Source organism: Heloderma suspectum, chromosome 15 (assembly GCF_057233095.1).
Source record: "Heloderma suspectum isolate Gila_16-S chromosome 15, 16-S_ref, whole genome shotgun sequence".
Classification (NCBI taxonomy): Eukaryota; Metazoa; Chordata; class Lepidosauria; order Squamata; family Helodermatidae; genus Heloderma; species Heloderma suspectum.
In genome coordinates, this window is record NC_139472.1 from 14,653,281 (window position 1) to 14,677,921 (window position 24,641).

Consider the following 24,641-nt stretch of genomic DNA (forward strand, 5'->3'; position numbering starts at 1 on the left):
AATGACTTATTGCCCTGTGGAATCCTATGCATCGCTACGCAGAAGTAACCTCCACTGAGTTCAATGGGGCTTACTTTCAGGCAAGTGGGTTTACAGCCCAACACTCCCCCCGGCTTTTATAGGGCACAAGCACATTTTAACTGCAGGCTGACCTCCACTGAAGTCATGGGAGCTGACTTTCCGAGAAAATATGCATTGCAGCAGGACGCATTTTATCTTGGGACCAGGATACCTGAGAGAGCGCTTTCTCAATCAAAGGGCTGGATGTGCCCGAATCTCATCTGATCTTGGAAGCAAGGCAGGGTCAACCCTGGTTAGTACTTGGATGAGAGACCGCCTGGGAATCAGGCTTCCTGCATTGAGCAGGGGGTTGGACTAGAGGGTCTTCTAGCCCCTTCCCACCCTATGATTCTATCTTGTCTGATCTCGGAAGCTAAGCAGGGTCAGCCCTGGTTAGTACTTGGATGAGAGACCGCCTGGGAATCAGGCTTCCTGCATTGAGCAGGGGGTTGGACTTGAAGGTCTTGGAGGCCCCTTCCCACCCTATGATTCCCTTACCAACCTGCCTGGTCACTGACTTCATCAGGTGGTTCCATGTGGGCCAAAGGGCCCAACTGGCGTTCACCCGGAGAAAAGCCTTCAGTGTGGCGGCCTCCTTCCTATGGAACTCCCTGTCCCTGGAGGGCAGGCAGGTGCCAACAATGCGCAGTTTCCTTTGCCTCCCGAAAACATCTTTATTTCAGGAAGCCTTCGTCCAGTGACATGGCAACTAGCACGTGGGGACTGCCAACCTCTGTTTCGGTGGGGGACCAAGGACATCAGCTACCCCATGTTCCATCTGTGCACCCACAAGATATTGCTGCATTGGTGCCCTCCCTGTCCGGGGTGTGTGTGTGGGGGGCTTTTTTGCTATACAAGCATCACACTTTCTGCCCCAATTGTCCACGTCCTTCCTGCACTTAACCGGACAGAAGCCCTCTCCGACTCGGGCAAGGTTTTTTGAAGCGCCAACACGCCCAGCCGGTTCAACATCCTGGCGCAACATCATCCCTTCTCACTTGAGCAAATTTTTTTAAAAAAGGTTTATTTACATTGTCCCATGAAGGTTTTATCAGGCTGCTGTTTCTTTGTAAAACAGTAATGACTTTTTTTGTTTTTGTTTTTTAAAAACCAAGGTGCTTTATTCTTTTACCCTGTTTTGTCTCCGTTATCATTCACCGCTCCGGGATCTGGCTAGATGTGGCGTGGGGCGCAAAGGTGGTAAACAATAAGTCAATAAATGATACGTCCTGGGGCGGGGGAAGGAGACGTCCCTTACTCTTTGCAGGGCCCCGATCCCCCCCCGCGACTCCCCCTCCCCATGCCGGCACCTTAAAGTACGCCACTTGCAGGTAGTTGTACGGGCTGCGCTTGCGGAACTCCAACTCCGTTTCTTCGCCGAGCTGGTACTGGGAGAAGCCGTCGGGTAGGCACTGGCGGAGGCACCCGGCGCGGCGAAGCAGCCGTCCGAAGAAGCGGAGATCGTCCAGCGGACGCCGCGGCCCGACGGGAGAAGGAGGCGGCGGCGGCGGCTCCTGCGGGCGGCCCGTCGGGTCCAGCCCCGCCGCGCCGTCGGTGCGGTTGGCGGCGCAGCGCAGGCGGCACTGGACGAGCCGCGCCCGGTGCGCCTCCCGCGCCCGCAGCGCGCGCTCCATGTGCCAGATGACGGCGCCCCAGTCCCCGCGCGCGTAGGACTCCGCGCCGGCGGCCAGCAGCGCGTCCGCGGGCGGCTGCGCGGGAGGGTCCGCCTCGGCCCCGACGGCACGGCGGCACAGCAGCTGCGCCAGCGCCAGCAGGAACCACCGCAGCCGTCGGGGCGCCATGGCCGAGCGCAGCCACCGAGGATGCTCGGGCCGGGAGAGCGAGGAGAGCCCGGCCCGCCCGGCCCGCCCCCGACGGCCAGAGGCCCCTCCCCTCCGCAGAGGCCCCTCCCCCTCCCAACATCTGGGCTCCACGTCGACGGGCTCCGCCCTCCCCGCCTGGCGCGGAGAGACGTTTTGCACAAGGTTGGATCCGGATTGAAATGCGAGTAGCTGCGCCGAAGGAGTGGCCTTCCCCGCCCAGAAAATGCGCCACGGAGAGTCGGGAGACCCTGCTGAATGGGGTGAGCGTAGGTGGGGTCCCCGAAAGTCAGGCAGAAAAACTTTCTAGGAGCAGAGCCAGCGTGGTGTAGCGGCAGGAGTGTTGGACTAGGAGCTGGGAGATCCGGGTTCTAGTCCCCACTCGGCCGTGGAAGCTCACTGGGTGACTTTGGGCCAGTCACAAGACGCACAGGGTTGTTGTTGTGAGGATAAAATGGAGAGGAGGAGGATAATGTAAGCCGCCTTGGGTTCCTTGCAGGAGGAAAAAAGGCGGGGTATAAATGCAATAAATAAATGAATACATTCTGTGGCAGGAGGTAGCTCGCGGATCCAACCCCGTGTGTGCAGGGCTGTGTGATATGCATATGCCGTTTTTGTCAGCTGCCTTGTGAAACGCGTTTCTGCAGAATAAAAAGGCAGCGTGGTGCAGTGGTTAGAGTGCTGTTGTTCTTACTGAAAACATTTCTACCCTCCTCTTTGGCCAAAGAAGGTCTTAGAGGGAGCTACGAAGGCCCCTGCTCTTAGGCGTACCGTACCATGACGTTTTTATTTTATGTCGAGATAAGGCTAACGTTTTATAAAGGCAATAAAACGAAGAAGAATTAGAATCTAAAAGACACAACACAAAAGGAAAAGGGATTGGCTGGGAGGAGGAAAAGCGGTCCCAGGCACTAGATTCTGAAGGTGCCATCCTATGCATGTTTAGCCAGGAAAGACGCCCTATAACTCCCAGCATTCCCCAGCTGGGAAACAGCTGGGGAATGCTGGGAGTTGTAGGGCTTCTTTCCTGGCTAAACATGCATAGGATGGCAGCCTTGGTTATAAACTTCAGCAAGTCATGAAGCTGAATCTAAGCACAATGGAAAGGCTGTTACTTCTTCCCCCTTTGGTGGCCTCACCAAAGGCAATTAGTATTTGGAGGGAGGGGGCTGGAGCTGCATCCAGGTGTCGGAAGAGAATCCGGGAGACCCGGGTGCAAATCCCCACTCAGCCATGAAGCTCACCGGGTGACTTTTGGGCTCATCGCTGTTTCTCAGGCTAGTTCGCCTCGCAGGGTTGTTGTGTGAGCATAACCCATCGTATAAACTTCGTTGCGTACAGCCACAGACCCTGGCGATATATGGTAAAGCTAAAAAGAAACAAAACCTTTCCCAGGTTTTGGGAAACCAGGTTTTGGGAAAATCGAAACCTCGATTTTTTTTTGGTTAAAAAAAGTTATTATTAACTTTATAATACATATATAAATTAATAATATAATAACATATAATTACTATATATCAATTTATATACTTTTATATAAATTGATAATTTATTATTAAAGTATTGGCAAAGCTATACGTGGATGCTATGTCTGCACTAAAATAAACAAAATAACGAATTATTATGTGCAGATATAAATGCAATAAATAAATAAATGAATGAATAAATTCATTGGGGCTGCAATCCAGTTATTCGTGGAGTAGCTCCATTGAGCTCGGTGGGACGTACTTCCGAGCGTGCATTTGCTTGCCTTGCAATACAACTAGCCCCTGCCTGGGGCTGCGATCCTAAGCACATTTACTGTGGAGTAAGCCCATTGAACACAGTGAGATTTACATCCGAGTAATCATGCATAGGATGGGGCCGGGAGTGTCTCGCACGGAGCGAGATCTGGGCGAGAAAGGGCAGGCCAGGCGCCCTCTCGCCCGGAGCTTTGGGCTTGGGGCGCACGATCCCGGCCGCCCCGTTGGTGTCCGTGGGCAGCGCTCTCTTCCCACCCGGGAAAGAGAAAGAGCTCCTATCGACACTCGGAAGTCGACCGAGTGGCCCACTCTACATTTTCATAAGTCTATGCGCCGCTTTGCGTGCGTCGAGGAGCCGCGCCGCCTCTCCTCCTCCCCCCCCCGCGTGACGGCCTCTGATTGGCGGCGCCGGCCGACGTAAGCCGCGCCGCGCAACGCCAGGAGGCTCCGCCCCTCTCGTCTCGCGACCCGCGCGTCGCTCCTCCTCCGTCCGCTCGGCCTCGCGTGCCGGCGCCGCCCCGTCGTCCCGGAAGCCACGCCCCCGCTCCTGACGCGGGCAAACCGGGCTCCAATGGGTGGCCGAGGGGGCGGGGTCTCGGCTGGCGCGGAATGGCGGCCAGAGGGGAAGAGGAGGCCGCGGCGGCGGCGGCGGCGGCGGCCGGGCCGTGTGAGGGGCCGGCGGCGGCGGCCGGACGCGGCCGCGAGGCGTCCCAGCTGGCGCCCGCCGCCCGGAAAGCCCGGCCGCCGGACCTGGTGGCGCTGGCCCGCCAAGTGGAGCAGGTGGGCGAGGGTGTTCCTGGGCGTGTGCAGAGCGCGCGCGGCCCTGCGCCTCTGGGCGTGGGCGGAGCGCCCCGTCCGCGCCTCTGCGAAGGGCCGCAGCTCGGCGCCGGGGCGCTGCTCTGCCCTGGGCCCAGCGCCGGGCAGGCGGAGGTCAGCCAGCCGCGGTGGGGGGCGGGCCTTCCCCGCCGGCGCCCCGGAGAGCTGCTCTTGCCGCCGCCGCTCCGGCACACGGCGGTGGGCCGGCGGGCCGGGGGAGGTGGCCGTCTGTTCCCGGGCCTCTGGGCGTACGCAGAGCGCCTTTCAGCCAGTAAGGAGCTGCGTAACTACTCCTGGATTTCTGTTTATTTTATTTTAGTGTCTGTGTGTGTGTGTGTGTCTCTGACTCTTGACCCCCGAATTTCTATTTATTTATTGCATGCGCGTCCCCGCCTTGTTAAACTTCTGAATTTCTGTTCATTTATTGTGTGTGTGTGTGTCTCTCTCTCTCTCTCTCTGACTCTTAAACCCCTGAATTTCTGTTCATTTATTGTGTGTGTCTCTCTCTCTCTGACTCTTGACCCCCGAATTTCTATTTATTTATTGTATGCGTGTCTCCGCCTTGTTAAACTTCTGAATTTCTGTTCATTTATTGTGTGTGTGTGTGTCTTTCTGAATCTTAAACCCCTGAATTTCTGTTCATTTATTGTGTGTGTCTCTCTCTCTCTGACTCTTGACCCCCGAATTTCTATTTATTTATTGTATGTGTGTCTCCGCCTTGTTAAACTTCTGAATTTCTGTTCATTTATTGTGTGTGTGTGTGTCTTTCTGACTCTTAAACCCCTGAATTTCTGTTCATTTATTGTGTGAGTGTCTGTTTCTCTGACTCAGAATTTCTATTTATTGCGTGCGCGTCTCTGTCTTGTTAAACTCCCGAATTTCTGTTCAGTTATTGTGTGTGTCTCTCTCTGACTCCAAAACTCCCGAATTTCTATTCATTTATTTTGTGTGTGTGTGTGTGTCTCTGACTCCAAAAGTCCCGAATTTCTGTTCATTTATTGCGTGCGCTTGTCTCTCTGCCTCCAAAACTCCTGAGTTTCTATTTATTGCATGTCTCTCTCTGGCTCTTAAACACACACACTGCTGTACATAAATGTTTATATATATGTGGGTATACGCCGACATTCCATTCCTTTTATCAAAAGGGCATCCAAATCAGTGAAGCTATCTAAATAAAATAAGACCCTTGATGTTGCACTTTAAATAAGCATGCTTTCCTCAGAAGTGAAGCTTCATTTTAGGTTCAGAGGAGTTTGCTCCTCTTTCCTGGTTAAGAAGCTTTTAGATTTGCTGGCTGTGTAGCCCAAACCCTGTGCACAGGTTTACTTGGAAGCAAGACTTATTGAGGTTGATAGACTCTGCTTACCTATTTGAAGATTTCTTGGCAAGCACTGTTTTATATGCTAATTCGTTACCTTAATAACATATTAATAACTTATTTGAAGATTTAAGAATTAAATTAATTTAAATCAAGTTATTAAATTAATAACTTAATTTAAGAATTAATGGCTTATTCAGAGATTTCTTGGGATGGCAAGCGCCATTTTATATGTTAATTACGTGTTGTATCTGGGTTTGCCCCAGCCCATTCAACTAGGAGAGGAATCTTCCTTCTCTCCCATGTGTTTTGTATTTGTGAAATCTGTTTATCACATCCACACTTTGTATACACTATGTATGTGTCAAAAGGGCTAGAACCGGCAACTCTTAAATCTCTGATGCACTTAAAAAATGTAATATGGGAAGGTAGTGCTGCATTTTGAGAACAAAGTGAGAGTGATTTGGAGCATTTTCAGAGTGCCTTTCTTGTAACTGCATGTGTTGTGCCTGGTTCTCATTAGAGATGGTGTAATATAGTGACTAATAACATGAGCAATGAGCTTCTGGGTAAAATCCAACATTTTAAATCATTTTTTATTATGAATTTCAACAAAACAGTAACAATAACAATACAAAAAATTAAAACTATTAACAGCATGCTCTAAAGTCCTCAGTTTCAAATATTACAACATTCTAGAGGGGGGGAAAGGAAAAAAGAATAAATTACACAAACGTCAGTAAAAGCAGACCAAATATCCAAATATAAGTTCATTTGCAAGTGGCGCCTATATACCACTCTTTCAAATGTTGCTAGTGTTGTTAAGTCTTCCGTCTAGTGCATTATAGGGGGTGAGCTTTTATCCTTCCAGTATTGTAGTATCTAGTCTTTTAGCAGCCAGGATAATCCAACATAAGAGTAGTCTAAGATTAGACCCATTGAAATGAGTGGGACTGAAGTTAGTCATGACTGACTTAAGTCCCATTCATCTCAATGAATCTACTCTAAGAAGGGCATACATTGTATTTTACTCTCTGATTAAACTCCCGGAGTTATGCGTCAGCAAGCAACAGCTTTGTTGTTCAGTCATGTCCGACTCTTCGTGTCCCCATGGACCATAGCACGCCAGGCCTTCCAGTCCTGTGCTCTCTCCCGGAGCGTGCTCAAGTTCATATTCATTGCATCAGTGATGCTATCTAGCCATCTTATCCTCTGCCCTCCCCTTCTCCTTTTGCCTTCAGTCTTTCCCAGCATCAGGGTCTTTTCCAGAGAGTTTTCTCTTCGCATTAGGTGGCCAAAATATTTCAGCTTCAGTATCTGTCTTTCCAATGAGCACTCAGGTTTGATTTCCTTTAGGATTGACTGATTTGACCTCCTTGCAGTCCAGGGGACTCGTAAGAGTCTTCTCCAGCACCACAGTTCGAAAGCATCAATTCTTCGGCGCTCAGCCTTCCTTATAGTCCAGCTCTCACAGCCATACGTTACTAATGGGAAACAAGCAACAGCACACACACATAAATGTATGTCACAAGAGAGTATGCTTAGAGATTTTTAAAAATGTGGTAAGTGGTATATAAATCTATTAAATGCAATATATTTGGCAAGAAACTGTAGCCAATCGTACCTCCCTACTTTACAGATCTGTAGAAAAGCAAGGCTTTTGCCGTTTGGCTTTTAAATTAAGCCGACTCATGTTTTTAAAACCCAAAGATAGTGCATGAGGAAAAAAAATCGCAGTTCTGCCTTAATTAATATCTTCATTGAAACCAACCAGAATGCCATAGAAGAGTGAGCAAGCTTTCAAGTTCTCCAGAGTGCTTCATCAGGCTAGGTCGGGGTGCGCCGCTTTTTTGGCCTCAGGCCTGAGGGCCAAATCTGGGGTCCTAATCCCCAACCTCCCTCTACCTGATCCCCTTTTACCCCCAACCACTGATTGTTGGAAGGTTTCCCAGCTTTTGTGTAGTCTCCCCCCCCCCCCCCAATTCTAATCCTATGGCCACTAGTCAGCTGCTAGACAGCCATAGGATACGTTGGTTTCCAGAAACTGACCTCGGAGCCTGCGCTCCGAGGTTGGTTCCCAGAGAACTGACCTTCCCCTTTCCTTTACCTGGAATGGCCCAGCACTCAGTGCTCAGAAGAGGAGCGCGGAGCAGTGAAAACGGGGCGTTCTGGGGCGGGGAAGGTGGAAATGCTGGTATGACACATGGCGGCTGCTTCCACTGCTCCGCCTTCCTGCGGCTAGACAGCCAAAATCTGCAAATGCAGGGTGGCTGAAGCGCGGAGGGGACAATGTCCTCCACACTTCTCCTGCTCCGCTTGGATACGCAGTTGCCTCCAAGTTTGGAGGTGGCAGCCTATCCCTATAGGATTCCGCCCTTAAGCTACAATATGCTGCTGTTTTTTTGTGTTGGGGCGGGGGGCTTTTTCCTTTTGTATTTTTGGGGCCCAGCCACCACTGGAATTTGGTCCCCAAGAGGCTCTCCAAAACTGAATTTGGGTTTGGGCTGAAAGAACTTCCCCATCCATGTTATAAAGCATACTGTAAGCTTAATATATTACCTATACGTTACTGTTCCTTTTTAAAGGATTATGTATTAACAAAACATATGTTACCGTAGCTTTAGGAAGCTGGCTATAATAATGCATGATCTCCACTCCCTAACTGATGTTTAGCCAATTACCCTACAAGACTTCATCTCCGTTAACTCTCTGCCTGCTGTGAGGACTTGTAACTGTCTTCTTTCTGGTAGGGCTATGCGGACTGGGATACGTACAAAGCTTTTCTCAAGGCTACTCCTTCTGTCTCCACTTAGTCCAGCAACTGCTGTCGCCTCAGGTTCACTGCCTTCTGCTGACACTCTGGTCACAGCTCTTTCTTGCAGGCCTCGGGAGACTTCCTCTCCTCGCTTGCAGACCTTCTTCCTCCCTTGCAGACCTGTGTCCTGCCTCAAGTGATCCCAGCCTCTGCTTGCAGTCTTCCCACAGCTTTGGCTGCCCCTGAGGTTTCTTCTGGCATCTTCCAGTTTCCCTTGAACCGCTCATAGGGACACAGGAAGCTGCCTTAGACCGAGTCAAACTATTGGTCCATCTAGCCCAGTATTGTTGACACTGACTGGAAGCAACGGTTCTCCAGGGCTTCAAGCAGGAATTTTTCCAGCCCTGCCTGGAGATGCCGGGGATCGAACCTGGGGCCTGTGGCATGCAAAGTATATGCTCTACTACTGAGCTATGGCCCCTTCATGGATCACTGCCTTGTTGTGGCGAAGGGGCTTGCGTAACTCATTGAAGCCATAAGCTATGCCGAGCAGGGCCACCCAAGACGGACAGGTCATGGCGGAGAGTTCTGACAAAATGTGGTCCACTGGAGAAGGAAATGGCAACCCACTCCAGTATTCTTGCCAAGAAAACCCCATGGAACGTATCACAAGGCTAAAAGAGATGACGCCGGAAGATGAGCCCCTCAGGTCGGAAGGTGTCCAATATACTACTGGGGAAGAGCAGAGGGTATTTCCAAGGAGCGCCAGAAAGAGTGAAGCGGCTGGGCCAAACCCGAAAGGACACTCAGCTGTGGATGTGTCTGGTGGTGAAAAGAAAATCCAATGCTGTAAAGAACAATATTGTTTAGGAACCTGGAATGTCAGATCAATGAATCAAGGTAAGCTGGAGGTGGTCAAACGTGAGATGGCAAGATTGAATAGCGACATCTTGGGAATCAGCGAACTAAAATGGACAGGCATGGGCGAATTTAATTCAGGTGACCATTATATCTACTACTGTGGGCAAGAATCCCTTAGAAGAAATGGAGTAGCACTCATAGTCAACAAAAGGGTGGGAAAAGCAGTACTGGGGTACAATCTTAAAAACGATAGAATGATCTCAGTACGAATCCAAGGCAAACCATTCAACATCACAGGAATTCAGGTCTATGCCCCAACCACTGAGGCCGAAGAAGCTGAGGTTGATCGGTTCTATGAAGACCTACAACACCTTCTAGAACTAACACCAAATAAAGATGTCCTCTTCATCATAGGGGATTGGAATGCTAAAGTAGGAAGTCAAGAAATCACCGGGATAACAGGCAAGCATGGCCTTGGTGTACAAAATGAAGCAGGACAAAGGCTAGTAGAGTTTTGCCAAGAGAACACGCTGATCATTGCAAACACTCTTTTCCAACAGCACAAGAGGCGACTCTACACATGGACATCACCAGATGGTCAATATCAAAATCAGATTGATTATGTCCTTTGCAGCCAAAGATGGAGAAGCCCTATACAGTCAGTAAAAACAAGACCTGGAGCTGACTGTGGCTCAGATCATGAGCTTCTTGTTGCAAAATTTCGGCGTAAATTGAAGAACGTAGGGAAAACCACTAAACCATTCAGGTATGACCTAAATCATATCCCTTATGAATATACAGTGGAGGTGATGAATAGATTTCAGGGATTAGACCTGATAGACAGAGTGCCTGAGGAACTATGGGCGGAGGTCTGTAACATTGTTCAGGAGGCAGCAACTCAATTCATCCCAAAGAAAAAGAAATGCAAGAAAGCCAAGTGGCTGTCTGATGAGGCTTTACAAGTAGCTGAGCAAAGAAGGGAAGCGAAAAGCAAGGGAGAAAGGGCAAGATATATCCAACTGAATGCAGAGTTCCAGAGAATAGCAAGGAGAGACAAGAAGGCCTTCTTAAATGAACAATGCAAAGAAATCGAGGAAAACAACAGAATGGGAAAGGCTAGCGATCTCTTCAAGAAAATTGGAGATCTCAAGGGAACGTTTTGTGCAAAGACGGGCATGATAAAGGACAAAGAAGGCAGGGACCTAACAGAAGCAGATGAGATTAAGAAGAGGTGGCAAGAATACACAGAAGAACTATACAGGAAAGATCTGAATGTCCCTGATAGCCATGATAGTGCGGTCACTGAACTTGAGCCGGACATCCTCGAGAGTGAAGTCAAGTGGGCCTTAGGAAGCATTAGTAACAACAAAGCTAGCGGAGATGACAGTATTCCAGCCGAGCTATTTAAAATCCTAAAAGATGATTCTGTTAAAGTGCTGCACTCAATATGCCAGCAAATCTGGAACACTCAGCAGTGGCCACAAGACTGGAAAAGGTCAGTTTACATTCCAATTCCAAAGAAGGGCAACGCCAAAGAGTGTTCAAACTACCGCACTATTGCACTCATTTCACATGCCAGCAAGGTGATGCTCAAAATCCTACAAGCTAGGCTTCAGCAGTATGTGAACCGAGAACTACCGGCAGTACAAGCTGGGTTTCGAAGAGGCAGAGGAACTAGAGATCAAATCGCCAAGTTCGCTGGATCATGGAGAAAGCAAGAGAATTCCAGAAAAACGTCTATTTCTGCTTCATTGACTACGCTAAAGCCTTTGATTGTGTGGATCACGACAAACTGTGGCAAATTCTTAAAGTGATGGGAGTACCAGACCACCTTACCTGTCTCCTGAGAAACCTGTACGAGGGTCAAGAAGCAACAGTAAGAACCAGACATGGAACAACCGATTGGTTCAAAATTGGGAAAGGAGTACGACAAGGCTGCATATTGTCACCCTGCTTATTTAACTTATATGCAGAGTACATCATGAGAAATGGCGGGTTGGATGAATCACAGCTCGGAATTAAGATTGCTGGGAGAATTATCAACAACCTCCGATATGCAGACGATACCACCCTAATGGCAGAAAGCGAAGAGGATCTCAAGAGCCTCTTGTTGAGGGTGAAAGAGGAAAGTGCAAAAGCTGGTTTGAAACTCAACATTAAAAAAACGAAGATCATGGCATCTGGCCCCATCACTTCCTGGCAAGTAGAAGGGGAAGAAATGGAAGCAGTGACAGATTTTACTTTCTTGGGCTCCAAGATCACCGCAGACGGTGACTGTAGCCATGAAATTAAAAGACGCTTGCTCCTTGGGAGGAAAGCTATGGCAAACCTTGGCAGCATAGTAAGAAGCAGAGACATCACCTTGCCGACAAAGGTTCGTATAATCAAAGCTATGGTTTTCCCAGTAGCAACGTATGGCTGTGAGAGCTGGACTATAAGGAAGGCTGAGTGCCGAAGAATTGATGCTTTCGAACTGTGGTGCTGGAGAAGACTCTTACGAGTCCCCTGGACTGCAAGGAGGTCCAATCAGTCCATCCTAAAGGAAATCAACCCTGACTGCTCATTGGAAGGACAGATACTGAAGCTGAAGCTCCAGTATTTTGGCCACCTAATGCGAAGAGAAAACTCTCTGGAAAAGACCCTGATGCCGGGAAAGACTGAGGGCAAAAGGAGGAGGGGACGGCAAGGATGAGATGGCTAGATAGCATCACCGATGCAATGAATATGGACTTGAGCACGCTCCGGGAGAGAGCGCAGGACAGGAAGGCCTGGCGTGCTATGGTCCATGGGGTCACGAAGAGTCGGACACGACTGAACGACTGAACAACAACTGAGCTATGGGCCCTCCCCACTCCTCAACTCTTTCCTAGCATCTACTCCTGCCTTCTCTCTCTCAGCTCCGACTGACTCTCCCATTGCTGGTCCACTCTTTATATATACTCCAGCCAGGACCTTCCAGCCAATCAGCTCTTTAGAGGGTAGAATTCCACTCTCACCCGCTGCACTAATCTCTTGCAAAGGACCAATAGGCAGAGATGGAATGTCCCCAATCTATCCAATCATAACTAACCACTCTTAGATTCCACTCATCTAAGAGGCATAAGGCAAGAACCTCCGTGTTTACAACGAGCTACAAAATGGCAGTTTAACTGACAGCATGGTCCGGTAATGGTTCTCTGGTCCAGTTCACCGGTAAAAGATAGAGCTTTTCTTACTTTACAATTAATCCTTCACTTATCCTTCCTTGTTGCAAAGCAAAACACATGAACACATTTCCCTCAAGTAGTAACAGTTCCTTCACAGGCCTAAGTTACGGAAGGGTAGATTTCGGTTGGACATTAGGATAAATTGCTTGATGCTTGAGCAGATAGGCGATGGAACCAGTTACCTAGAGCTGGGGAAGGCAACCACTTTTGATCTGGGGGCCGGATTACCTCCCTGGACCAAGCTGGAGGGCCAGATGATGTCAGGGGAGTGCCCCCCCCAAACCCCTCTCCCTCCCATGAAGCGGTCTGCCTCATGAACTCCATTAGAGTCAGGTTGTTCCTACCTGTGCCACTCGCGTCCTGCTTGGGGCATGGGAAGGGACTCGGCTGGGATTTGCAGGGGCCAATTTCTGCAAGCCCTGGCAGAATGGTGTGGGGGAATTCCCATCTTTTAAGGAAGCCATTAAAGTGTTAAAAACATTACTTGAGAGTTTTCTACATGAGTATCAGCTGCTGTGTACTGGATTCATTTCAACTGTGTATCTATGACTGTCTTGAATTTAATTACTTGCCTGGTCGCCATAGGTGACAAAAAAAATTTATGCAGGCGAGTCCCTTCCTCTTCAGCTAGTATGGTAAGCAAACAGGCTGGCACAGGAGGAATGGAGCAATCTGTTCATTCTCTGTTAGCCCACTTGTTAGAAGGCAAGCTCTATTAGTCACTTAGCATTCTTTGTTTTGTTTTTGTTTTGCTTTGTTTTGCTAGTAACTTTTCTAGCCTTGAATAGAAGGCCAGTCTGTTTATCCTTTAATTTTCTGATATTGACCTTTTAGAGAAATACTAACAATGGAAAAGTTTTCGTATCTTTCTTGAGAAGCTTTTTTTTTTGCTCCAGTTTGCGTTGCACATTTATCTGTATAATGTACTACATTTGCTACATGTGTACATTACAAATGCATGGGTGCGTATAAAACCCCCTGGGCAAACTCACTACATATTTAACGTGTTTAAACAGCTCTCAGTTCAGCTTGGAACTTGCTGTGTGGCCTTTGGCATTTAAAAAAAGAAAAGAAATATGGAAGTGGCAGTCAAACATTTTATCTCTGTACCTGCAACCCGAGGTGTTACATGGGCTGCCTATCATGGGCTTTTATAGCATCTTAGGAAATGCAAACAGTGCTACGTGAGATCATGCTCATTTTAGGGTCAGTGGGTTGTAAAGTCTAGTTCTTGCTAAAATGACAAAAACCTGGGTCTGGTCTGTACCACCTCAGATTGGCAGGGGGTGGGTCTCATGGGATGGAATGCTCCTACACAGAAAAGAAATGTAGAAAAGCACATATATTGGAGAGACTTGCCTTCTCCCTGAGATCAAGTCCAGTGTTTACAGGGACTTTTATATATATATATATATATATATAGAGAGAGAGAGAGAGAGAGAGAGAGAGAGAGAGAGAGAGAAGCTTTTCATCACTGGAGCCCCCTCTGCATTGGTACAGAGAAACAGACCATTGCTTTTGTTTTGGTAGAGTTAAGATGTTGATTGTGATGCTTATTTTTTTTTAATGTTTCTAGATCACCTTCCAGGGCAAGATGGCTTACAACTATAAAATCCCATAGAGTAAAAAAAAAACCCATAGAGTGATAAAACAGCAAAAAATAATAAAATCAACAAAACTGTAGCAAAACCTCTGGCTCAAACAGTACTAGAATCTACAACACAATTGCAGCTACAAATCAGAACAGGACTTCAGCCTGTTTTGATTTCATTTGACAATGCCATGCTTAGCTGTTTAGGCTGGTATCTACCTCCAGAAGGTGATGATTTTCAACCACATAAGAGGGACTTTGCATTTTGCGGGCTACATTCCCTTCAAACACTAGGTAATACCACACAATTTGGATTCTGTTGACTTTTTCTATCCAGTGTACCATCTCAAGTTAATCTCTGGCTTGATTGTCATGTTTCTCTTTCCTTCGGCTCTCTGTCTACCCAGGAACCTGTGTGTTTCACTTAAGGCAAGGGAAGAGATCTGAGTTATAGCTGGACTTTGGTTTCAGAAATGAAAATCAGTCATTGTTCTCTGTCACAGGATGTTAGGTGGAATCTAGTATTTTATATTTTCAGGAATTGTGTGTGTGAGTTGTTTGCTGCTTTGTCCCAGAGTGCTAGGCGTAATGCACCTGCAATACCTTCCTATGGCCAATTCATTCAGTCTACAATCCCCTTTGAGACTGAGTCTAAACTGTAGTCCTCACGACAACAACATTCTGGATTCATCCCCAGCTTTTTGTACCACTTAGCCTGACGAAGAGCTCTGCTACGCCTGAAAGCTTGCACACTGTTTTGTGGCATTTTGGTTGGACCTAATAAAACAACTGTGGATTTGGATTTTTTTTTTTCCCTAATGGACCAGCATGGCTATCTTTTATTAATTCCCTTCATTCCTCCAGGCTGATGACTTTGTCCGGGCGAACGCCTGCAACCGATTGACTGTCATAGCGGAACAAATCCGATACTTGCAAGAACAAGCCAAGAAGGTAATGCGGGGAGGTGGGGGGAAATCTATCATTACTGAGGCCTGCATAATTCTTAAATAGCACATGCTCTAGCGGAGAGTTTCCTCTGGAGGTAAAGAGTAAAACAAAACAAAAAACTCTGACATCTCAAAATAGATATGGAGGAAACGGAAGGACTGTATGCATGCTACCTGGGCTCCACTCTCTCTTCCTAGTTTAATCCCAGCTTCGAGGGGAGCTGCTGTGTTCAGGCAAGCAAAGAAATGGACAATTAGAAAGTGGGGCAAAGTGGATGAGCTCCTATCTGGTGTCAAGTCCAGCTGGTTGGTGTGTGGGAGGATTATGCTGCAGTTGTGTTATGCAGACTGATAAATTTGGTTTCACAAATCTTTGTTGTGTTTTAACTGTTTCATTTTAAAATTCATTTTTATTTAGAACATTTCTTGGCTGCCTTTCAGGGCAGAAGCACTCCCAAGGTGGCTTACAGCAATAAAGGACATAAAAACAGTTAAAATATTAAAAGCGATAAACACATTTTTAAAAAGCTAACAATAAAACCAGCAACAATGATAACAGCAGTAACAGCAGCAATAGCATCATATCAAGCGAAGACCAAGGTAAAATAGTATGTTTTCAAGGCCTTCTTAAAAGCCTGCATGGCGGACCTCCAATGGCAGCTTGTTCCAAAGGTGTGGGGCCACTGCAGAGAAGGCCCTCTCACGTGTGTTCCCCTTTCATGGGGGAAGGAGAAGTTAAAGTAAGATGGAAGCAGGAGCTAATGGTACACCCTTCTGCTCCAGAGCTGTTGGATCCCATGGGTGTCAATTGCGGTGGCAATCTTGTACGCAGTTACCTGGCCCTAAGCTCCCTTTGAAATCAGTGGAACTTGCATCTGGGCAGACACATGCAGGATTGCACTGTAAATTTCTTCCTTGGGTACATCTGTAGAGAGAGCTGGGCTGAAGCTCTGTGGTAGAGCATATGCTTGGCATGAAGAGTGTCCCAGGTCCAATCTCAGGCATCTGGCAAAGACCCCAGGACTGGCTGAAGAGGCGATGTGGGCAGTAGTGAGCTAGAAGGACAGATAGTCTGACTCCATAGTAAGGCAGCTTCCTGGGTTCCTGTGACTTAAGGGAAGGGCTGTTGCTCAGCGGCAGAGTGCCTGCTGAGCATGCAAAAGGTCCCAAGGTCAATGCCATGCATCTCCAGGTAGGGTTGGGGAAGACTCTTCTCTGAAATTCTGGAGAGTCGCTGCCAGTCAGTGCAGACCAGGGGTGCAGAACTTCAGGCCTGGGAGCCAAATCTGGACCTCCTGAGGCCCCAGTACAGTCTTGTCCCTTTCTCATGGTCCCACCCCCTTTCCCCCAACCGCCAATTGCTTGGCAGTTTCCTAGCTTTGGGGCAGTTTTCCCCTATTCCAAAAGGCTGAAATGTCTCCTCTTAGTTACTGGCGGTAACAGCGTGAAGCTAAAATATGCTGGTATTTTTGGCCCCTCCCCTTTGCCTTTGGCTCCACCCCTTTTGCCCCACCAACCCCTGGAATTTCTCCAAAGTGGAATTTGGTCCTCTGGTTGAAAGAGGTTCTGCATCCCCGGTGTAGACTGTACTAAGCAAGATGGACCTGTGGTATGATTCCATATAAGGCAGCGTTCTGTGTTCCTGTAGTTGCTCCATCCTGTGAACGAGGAGCTGTACAATGTCTGGAGGTGCACTGAGTTGGTTACTGAATCTTTATGGGTTTGAACTGGACCAATGTGGGACAGATCTTGTCCGCCCCCCCAAATATAGCACCTTGATTCATGCTACTTGCAGGAATCGACTCCTGTTTCTGGACTGCACTCTAGTAAGGCATGCTGACCTTGGTAATGCATAGAATCATAGAATAGTAGGGTTGGAAGGGGCCTAGAAGACCATTGAATTCCCACAGAAGTCTTGCCTTTATTCATGAATGCACCCTTGGACTCCATTAGATCATGTTTTTATTTATCCATTCATGCATTTTCTTCATCCAGACAGGGCATTCACAAGTCTGTCCCTGATGTTTTTAGGTCTTGGAGGATGCTAACAGAGATGCTGATTTGCACCATGTGGCCTGCAACTTTGTGAAGAAGCCAGGCAACGTCTACTACCTGTACAGGCGGGAACGCGGCCAGCGCTATTTCTCCATGCTTTCGCCAAAGGTACTGAGCCATTCTCTTTTGAAAGGGAGCCGAAGGGAAGGACCATGGTGGCATAAAAGCTGCGCCCTGTTCATGTACTGGTAGGAAAATGCTTATCCTAGCTTAGTGGTAGCACACATGCTCACCAGGTTCAGTTCTTGCATTCCTAATTAGAAATAGGCGATAGGGAAAGACATCTCCTTGAGACCCTGGAGAACTGCTGCCAGTCAGGTTGGACAGTACAAGCATAAATGCACCAATGGTCTGATGTGGTAGAACGCAGCTTTTGTGGAGGGGCCCTTGACCCACTGGTAGAGCACCTACTTTCCATCCAGAAGATCTCATCTTCAACACAGTGGGGCTTGCTTCTAAGAAAACATACATAGGGTTGTGATCTTAGGTGCCTCTCTGACAAACTTAAAATAGTAATAATCATAATTTCCAATAAATGTAAGTGATGTAGATTTTGTTTAATTTTATATTATTCCTTTTGATGTTGTTAAGAAACGGAACTGTCTTCCATATTTGTATTTATTTTGGTTTTAGGATAGTATGGGGTTAAATCTTTTTTGTGTGTGTGAGTCACACAAAGAATTAATAGTTCAGAGGTTAAAAGTTCAGATAGAATATAGAGGTCAGGAAGTTTGCTCAGGAAGCCAGGAGATTATGAAGTTCAGCAGATGGTCAGAGGAAGAGAGCTTTAAACTCAGGGAATATAAATTTAGGGCACAATCTTAAGCATGTTTAGACAGAAAAAGGTCCTACAATTCCCAGCATGCCCTAGCCAGCATGGCTGCCTAGAGGGATGCTGGGGCTTGTAGGACCTTTTTCTGTCTAAATGTGCATAGAATTGTGCCTTTAGTTGAACAAGAAACTACCCTCCTGATTGTTTGGGGTTGTGGGGGGGGGGCGGGGGGGATACTGTAATTGTAAGTGATAAAAGCCTAAGGCAAAACGAAAGAGAAGCAGAGAGTAGAGATATTCCTAGAGGAAAGAAAGAGACAGAGCTGCTGGAACTGGAGAACTGGCTGAGATCTGGACCAGTGATAGTAAGATATTGCTTGGATAAGAAACCTGGATAAAATAGGGATACAGTCTAGTGAGGTTAGCTAGATGTGTTTATCCTGCTGGTTTTATCATCCTTTTGCTCATATGGTTTTGTGTGTGTTTGTGTAGGTGTGGGCAGTTGTCCATTCACATTCTAACACTTTTTTCCTATTAATGTTTTTCTCAGTAAAATTTTAAACTTTTGTTATTTCCCACCCACGTCTAACAGCCAACCCCCACACTACCTAAAGTAGATGCTTGAGAGTCAGAGTTTTAAGGCTGGATTGGTGGAGGTAGAGAAAGAATAAAAGATTTTCACCTGGTGGCAATGGAAATGGCCAGAGGAAGAGATGGGCAAAGAGGAGAGCGAGCAGACTATTTTGCCTGTTTTTCCTTCCACACATGGAACAGGGTGTAACTGGTCCATGACAGCTGTACTCAGGTGATTAGTGCTGGCATGATTTTGGCTAGAATAGCGCTGTTGAGAAACGAGAGGGAGCTATCGGCGTGCTCAGGGGATCCCCAAGGCTGGGAGAAGTACAAAAAATATCTGGGGGGAAAAACTGAAGGGAATGACACTCTTCCTAAAAAAACAAGGGGACCCCCCTACCCCCCCCCCCCCCAGCAACTGAATGAGTACTAAGCATGTTCAGTGGGCATGTAATGCTGACTATCTGTTGGGGATTTTAAAAGAATGGAAAAACTGGGAGTGAGTGGGATGTTGGAAGAGGGCATGGCCTTTTTTCCTTTGGCCCCAGCCCCTTTTTCCTTTGGCCCTGCTCACCACTGGAACGCAGCCCCCTCTAGAGCTTCTCCAAAACTGAATTTGGCTCTGAGGCTGAAAGAGGTTCCCCATCCTAAAGACATAGGGACATAGTATAGCTCAGTATTGCTCACACTGACTGGTAGCAGCTCCGGGATTTGGGTAGTGATCCGTTCCCAGTCCTGAGATGCTGGGGATTCAACCTGGGACCTTTTGCCTGCAGTGCTCTTCCTGTAGTAATTAACTGGAGGGAAAGGGGATTAGGGTTGGGGGTATGTGTGCTATGAGGTGAAAAAGAAACTCCCCTCCCTACTACACCATGCTGAAATATTTCAGGAGGAAGGAAAGAAAAAAAGTCACTTTAGTCCTTTTTATAACCTCCAGGACTTTTATAATCTCCTCTCCCTGATATATAGCTATATAAAATAGTTATATAAAACAGCAGGGGTCGTCTGGGGGTGGGACGAGATGATAAAAAGGTGCCCCCCTCGCCCCCCCCTCCGGAAACTTCTCTTTCCCCTGCTGATAGTTGAACGGCATGGTTCTTATTCCAGGAGTCCTGAACAGGAACACTCTTGTTTGCAGGTTCCAAGTGTGCTCTATACATTTTATTGTGCTTCTGTTTCTCATGGGGTGGGGCAAAGAGTCAGGTAGGGCACCAAAGCCCCACCTCACGAAACATGGTCCAGTGCACGTGTGTTCAGAAGCAACTTCCAGATACAGCTTACTTCTGGGTAAGGGTGTTTAGGGCCCTGCCGTGCCATCTCTCTGGCATGAAACACCCCCGGCTACTTTGTCTCTGTATCCATAAGGGCTAGAAACCTTGTTACTTGGACACAAGCTCCAGTTCTTGGAAAGCTGATCTGTACACTTTTTAAAAACCCCAGGCACGATAAGTGTTTCTTTTCTGTTACCCATAGGAATGGGGGAGCAGCTGCCCTAGTGAGTTCCTTGGTGGCTACAAACTGCAGCATGACATGACCTGGACGCCTTCGGACAGCATTGAGAGACGGGATGCCGAGCTGAATGTCCTCGAGAAGCTACTGAACCAGCAATCTGCGCTTCCGCCATGCGCTGAGCCTAACTTCCGGGGCCTGACCATGTGACGTAGCCGAAGAGTTGACCTAGATGGTGGCAGTCTGCGGAAGGTGGTGGCGTTTTCGTCTCCTGTCTGCACACCTGCCCTACAGTGGGAACAATTAGAGGCATGAAATGACGGGACTCCAACGGGAGCTCCTTTGACCCTTGGTTATCTCAAACATCCGTCTTGAAGCTCTGGACCGATTTTTCACTGATGTCGGAACTGGGATAAACATCTGCTTCAAATCAGCCTGGTCTGCAGGTGTTTCACGAACCTTGGGCAGGATCTGGCAAGAAAGAAGCATTCTGTGTCTGTGTAGCTTCCCCCCAAAGAGCAATTTTCTGAGCTTCTCTCCCTGACCCCGCTCCAATCCCTTTTCCAGGCCGCAATCCTAAACACACTTACTCCCAACGAAGAAGCCTTGCTGAACACTGTGGGACCTACTTCTGGGTAAAGATGCATAGGATTGCACTGTTAATTACATTCGTACCCTCCTGCGTTTTCTCTAAGCACTTCAAGGCAACATACATGACGTCCTTTCTCCCATCCTATTTTATCATTACAAAACCCTGTGGGGTATTTTGAGCAAGCGGCAGCAAGGGCAGCCAGTAAGCTTTGTGGCCAAGTGGAAATTTGAACCGGGTTCTCTCTAGTCCTACTCTTAACACTCTAGCCACTTACCACAGTGCATCAGTCACCAAAATCTTTTACTTAAATGCTTCTATTGCACATCTCTTAAGGAGGGCAGGACTTTTTGGAAACACATGTTCCATTATTTATTGAGTTTGGCTAACAGGCTTCCTGCATCCTGTCTTAGCTAATGTGAATATGTCCACTGGCTGCGAATATAAATGAATTGTCTCCAGATCTCTCCTTATACACAAATCTGATCAATGGAATGTCACTTCAAGAGAGCTTCAGCTATTGGCCAGTATAGAAATGAAATTAAAAAAATAAATAAAAATCAACTAACTTGGTCTGGATCCAACCCAGTGTGACCAGCCTTTCTTGCAGGACTGCTGAGATAATGTACGTGAAGCCCTCTGAATACTTCCAGTGTGCTAAAAGAATGCTACGTACACTCAGCACTATATTTCACAAGAGAGGGAAAAGTAGTTCAAAGAGTCACAGCCTCTGTGCTACAGTGCTTAGAGGGAGCAAGCAATCCCCCCCCCCCCCCCCCAAAAAAAAAAATCTGGACTAATCTATCAGAAACAATAGAATTTGCTTCTTTCTGCTTGGCTGGATTGTCTGTAGGGATTTCTCCTAAATTGCACTTTTAGTAGTGTTACTCCATTAATCAGCTCACCATGAGGGTTGTGATTTTCCCATGTGAGGTATTTTGTTCTAAAAACCTGTTTTAAGATTCAAATTTCCTGGGCAGAGCAAAGACGGTCTCCCATCGGTTGAGGTAATTGTGACATCAGTAGAGTTCAACCCCAGTGCTCTCTCTTGCAAGCGTGTAGATAGGATGGACTGAGTTGGAGGCTTGTTTGTTTCGCACCGATTCATTAATATGACTGAAAAAGGATTCGTTAAAGGAAAATTTGCCTCTGCCTTGTAAAAAGGAGCGATGGTGTGGAGAAGGTGAACAGAGCAGCTGGTCAGTAGCCCTGCCTTTTTTGTCTTTCATCCTGGAAATAACTGAGAAGGGCTTTTGTCAGGGCTGGTGAAATCAGGTGAAATTTACCCCACCAGCCCGCCTGCCCCAGGAAGGAGAAATGTCTTGAAAATAAAGGGCAACCATTATACTTGAATGGTGTAACACATGTGTCTAAGGCATCAGAGTACAGATTCCTCGATTTGCAACAGCCACAGGCCTTTGCATTTAAAATATAATGTACAAAGAATAAATCAAATTCTCTTTATTGCTAAAAGCGATAAGCCATCACAATTTTATATATTTAAAATAGAATAAAATACAAATAGGACAATAAGCTAAAATAGAATACCATAAAATAGTAGGATAAAATATAGTAAAAATGGTAAACATGCAAGAGTAAAAGGAGTACAAAAATGCAAGAACACATTGATATGGCTCAAAAGCTCCCCAACGAGATACTGGGCCAACACATGTAACAGAGAATGAATTTGATATGGGCCCCACATTGGGGTGCATTATGGGTGGTTTTGGTGTCTAGCTTTTAACTTACTTGCAGCCAGGGTAAATTTTGCAACCAGAGCAGTAATATGTACATTATTATCAGCCAACAAAATACACATTTGATCAATGGGAGGTCGATTAGATAAAGGGAAGAGAAAGTATTCAAGGAATTTTTGTCTAGGGGCAGTACATAGAGGGCATTGTAGCAAATAATGTTGGACGTCCTCCACTTCCCCTAAGTCACAGACGCATAGTCTTTGGTGCACACGAATATTATTAAATCTTCTAAAAAGGTTGGGGGCATACAGTCAAAGCGCAGAGCTGTAAGTGCTCTTCTGAGTGGGGCCAGAGTAAGCTTAGTAAAATATTGCTCCAGCCCAAAAGATGTTTTATATATTGGGTACCATTTGAGAAATTAGATGTAAGTCCCACTGTTTGCAGTCAAGGTGGTTTTTTTCTTTAACAAGTTGTTTAACTCTATTAGAGAGCCTCGTGTGGCGCAGAGTGGTAGGCGGCAGTATTGCAACCGAAACTCCCCACGACCTGAGTTCAATCCCGGCAAAAGTTGGGTCTCGGGTAGCCGGCTCAGGTCAACTCGGCCCTCCATCCTTCCGAGGTCAGTAAAATGAGTACCCAGCTTGCTGGGGGAAAGGTAGTCATGACTGGGGAAGGCAATGGCAAACCACCCCGCTATAGTCTGCCAAGAAAACGCCAGCGCAAGCGGCGTCCCTCTAGGAGTCAGCAATGACTCGGTGCTTGCACAGGAGGAACCTTTCCTTTCCTTTCACTCTATTAGAGGCACAGTTTGGCGGGGCTCCCATATTAATCCCATACAAACTGAGAATTGTACTGACTGAGTTTTCCCAGGAACTTTGGGTCTTTTGTTGTTGTTCTAGGAAACATTTTTTGGGGAGACTTGTATTTGTTGGGGAGACTTCTTGACCACCTCCCTTGGCCTCAGAGCTGACAAGTTAATCTCACAAGTCAGACTGTATCCTGCCTGTATGGAATCTGATCCGTAGACTCAAGGGGCACCTTATTAGGGTAGGCAAACTGTTCTTTCTTGAGCACTCAAGGCAAGTAAGTTGGTTCAGTGGGAGTGCAGAAGGGGAAGTCTGGCCCAGGGACCATGGGCTTGGAACCAGTGTAGGCAACCTGGTAGTAAAGGCTCATAAGAGCAATAGCAAGAACTGCACCTACAATAGCAAGAACTGCAATAGCAAGAACTGCAATAGCAACAGCAAGAACTGCACCTACACGGTTAATGTATTATGAAAAAGATACAAACAGAATGCCTAAGCAAGATATCAAAAGAGAAGGTTGGTGCTTAGAACATGTACAATCTATCATTGTAATTCTACATTTGAATGATGGGAGTCCCACTTCCATACAAGTTACAGGCAAAAACAGTAATAAGGTATAAAGTAAACCAATTACAGCGAAACTTGTAGGTAAAAGTAAAACTTCTTAGAGAATCAGGCCTCTTCCCTCATTCAAAGTATTTAGTACATCTGGGCTCTCTGGTGTGGTACCCAAGGACACCTCTCTTGCTGCCCACCAGCCTCCCTGCTCCTCATTTTGTTTTATTTATAAAAGTTTTTTAATTTTTAAAATCCCTAAGGCCCTATCTGACTTCTGTCAGTTCATTCCTTTTTTAACCTCAGACTCCACCCCCACTTCACACACACACACACACACGCACACGTACGTACGTGTGTACGTTACACTCAACAATGCAAACACATAATATAACAGGCATATGTTACATTGACACTTAGCCATCGGTGAAAAAAATGGGCAAGAAGGATCCCAAGGAGGAACTACCCTGATTAATTGTGCTGGGACATCATTGCGAACCTTTCACCTAGCATCTCTCTGAATCCAGATTTCAGAGCCCAATATAGTCATGTGGGCAGGGACAGCTGCTTCTTTGCAGGCTTGAAGGCCTCCTCTTTCACTTGCACCTGGAAAGCTTCAGCTACTGGGCAGTATAGAACTGTAATAAATTAATGCATGTTACGGAAAGCTTACACTTCTACCAAGGCTAGCAAAGCAGCAGGTCAGTGAGAAAGGGCCGTAGCTCAGTGTGATGGAGCTGCTGTTTTGCATGCAGAAGGTCCCGGGTTCGATTCCCAGCATCTCCATGTAGGGCTGGAAAAATGCCTATAATCCTGGGGAGCCGCTGCCAGTCAGTGTCAACAGTACTGGGCTAGATGGACCGATGGTCTAACTCAGTATAAGGCAGCTTCCTGTACGAGCAAAGGGCTGGATGTGCCTGATCTCTTATCTCGGAAGCTAAGCAGGGTCAGCCCTGGTTAGTCCTTGGATGGGACTATCCAATCTTCCTCCCTCCCCATAACAACCTCCTCCTCCGCATGCCTGTTTGGG

The 24,641-nt window shown here is 47.2% G+C and overlaps 1 protein-coding gene across 2 annotated transcripts; it reads left to right on the forward strand.

Annotated features, from left to right (window-relative positions):
* The first annotated feature begins 2,026 nt into the window (after nucleotides 1-2,026).
* On the forward strand, nucleotides 2,027-21,327 carry C15H1orf50 (chromosome 15 C1orf50 homolog). Of its 2 annotated transcripts, none has more exons than XM_084822208.1 (4): nucleotides 2,027-2,143; nucleotides 15,034-15,120; nucleotides 17,148-17,279; nucleotides 19,989-21,327. In XM_084822208.1, exons 1-4 carry the CDS (start codon nucleotides 2,063-2,065, stop codon nucleotides 20,172-20,174), a joined length of 486 nt encoding a protein of 161 aa, XP_084678334.1. In that variant the 5' UTR covers nucleotides 2,027-2,062; the 3' UTR covers nucleotides 20,175-21,327. The 2 variants fall into 2 exon arrangements, with proteins under 2 accessions (XP_084678334.1, XP_084678332.1); XM_084822206.1 differs by lacking the exon at nucleotides 2,027-2,143 and adding an exon at nucleotides 4,223-4,402.
* Nucleotides 21,328-24,641: the final 3,314 nt, after the last annotated feature.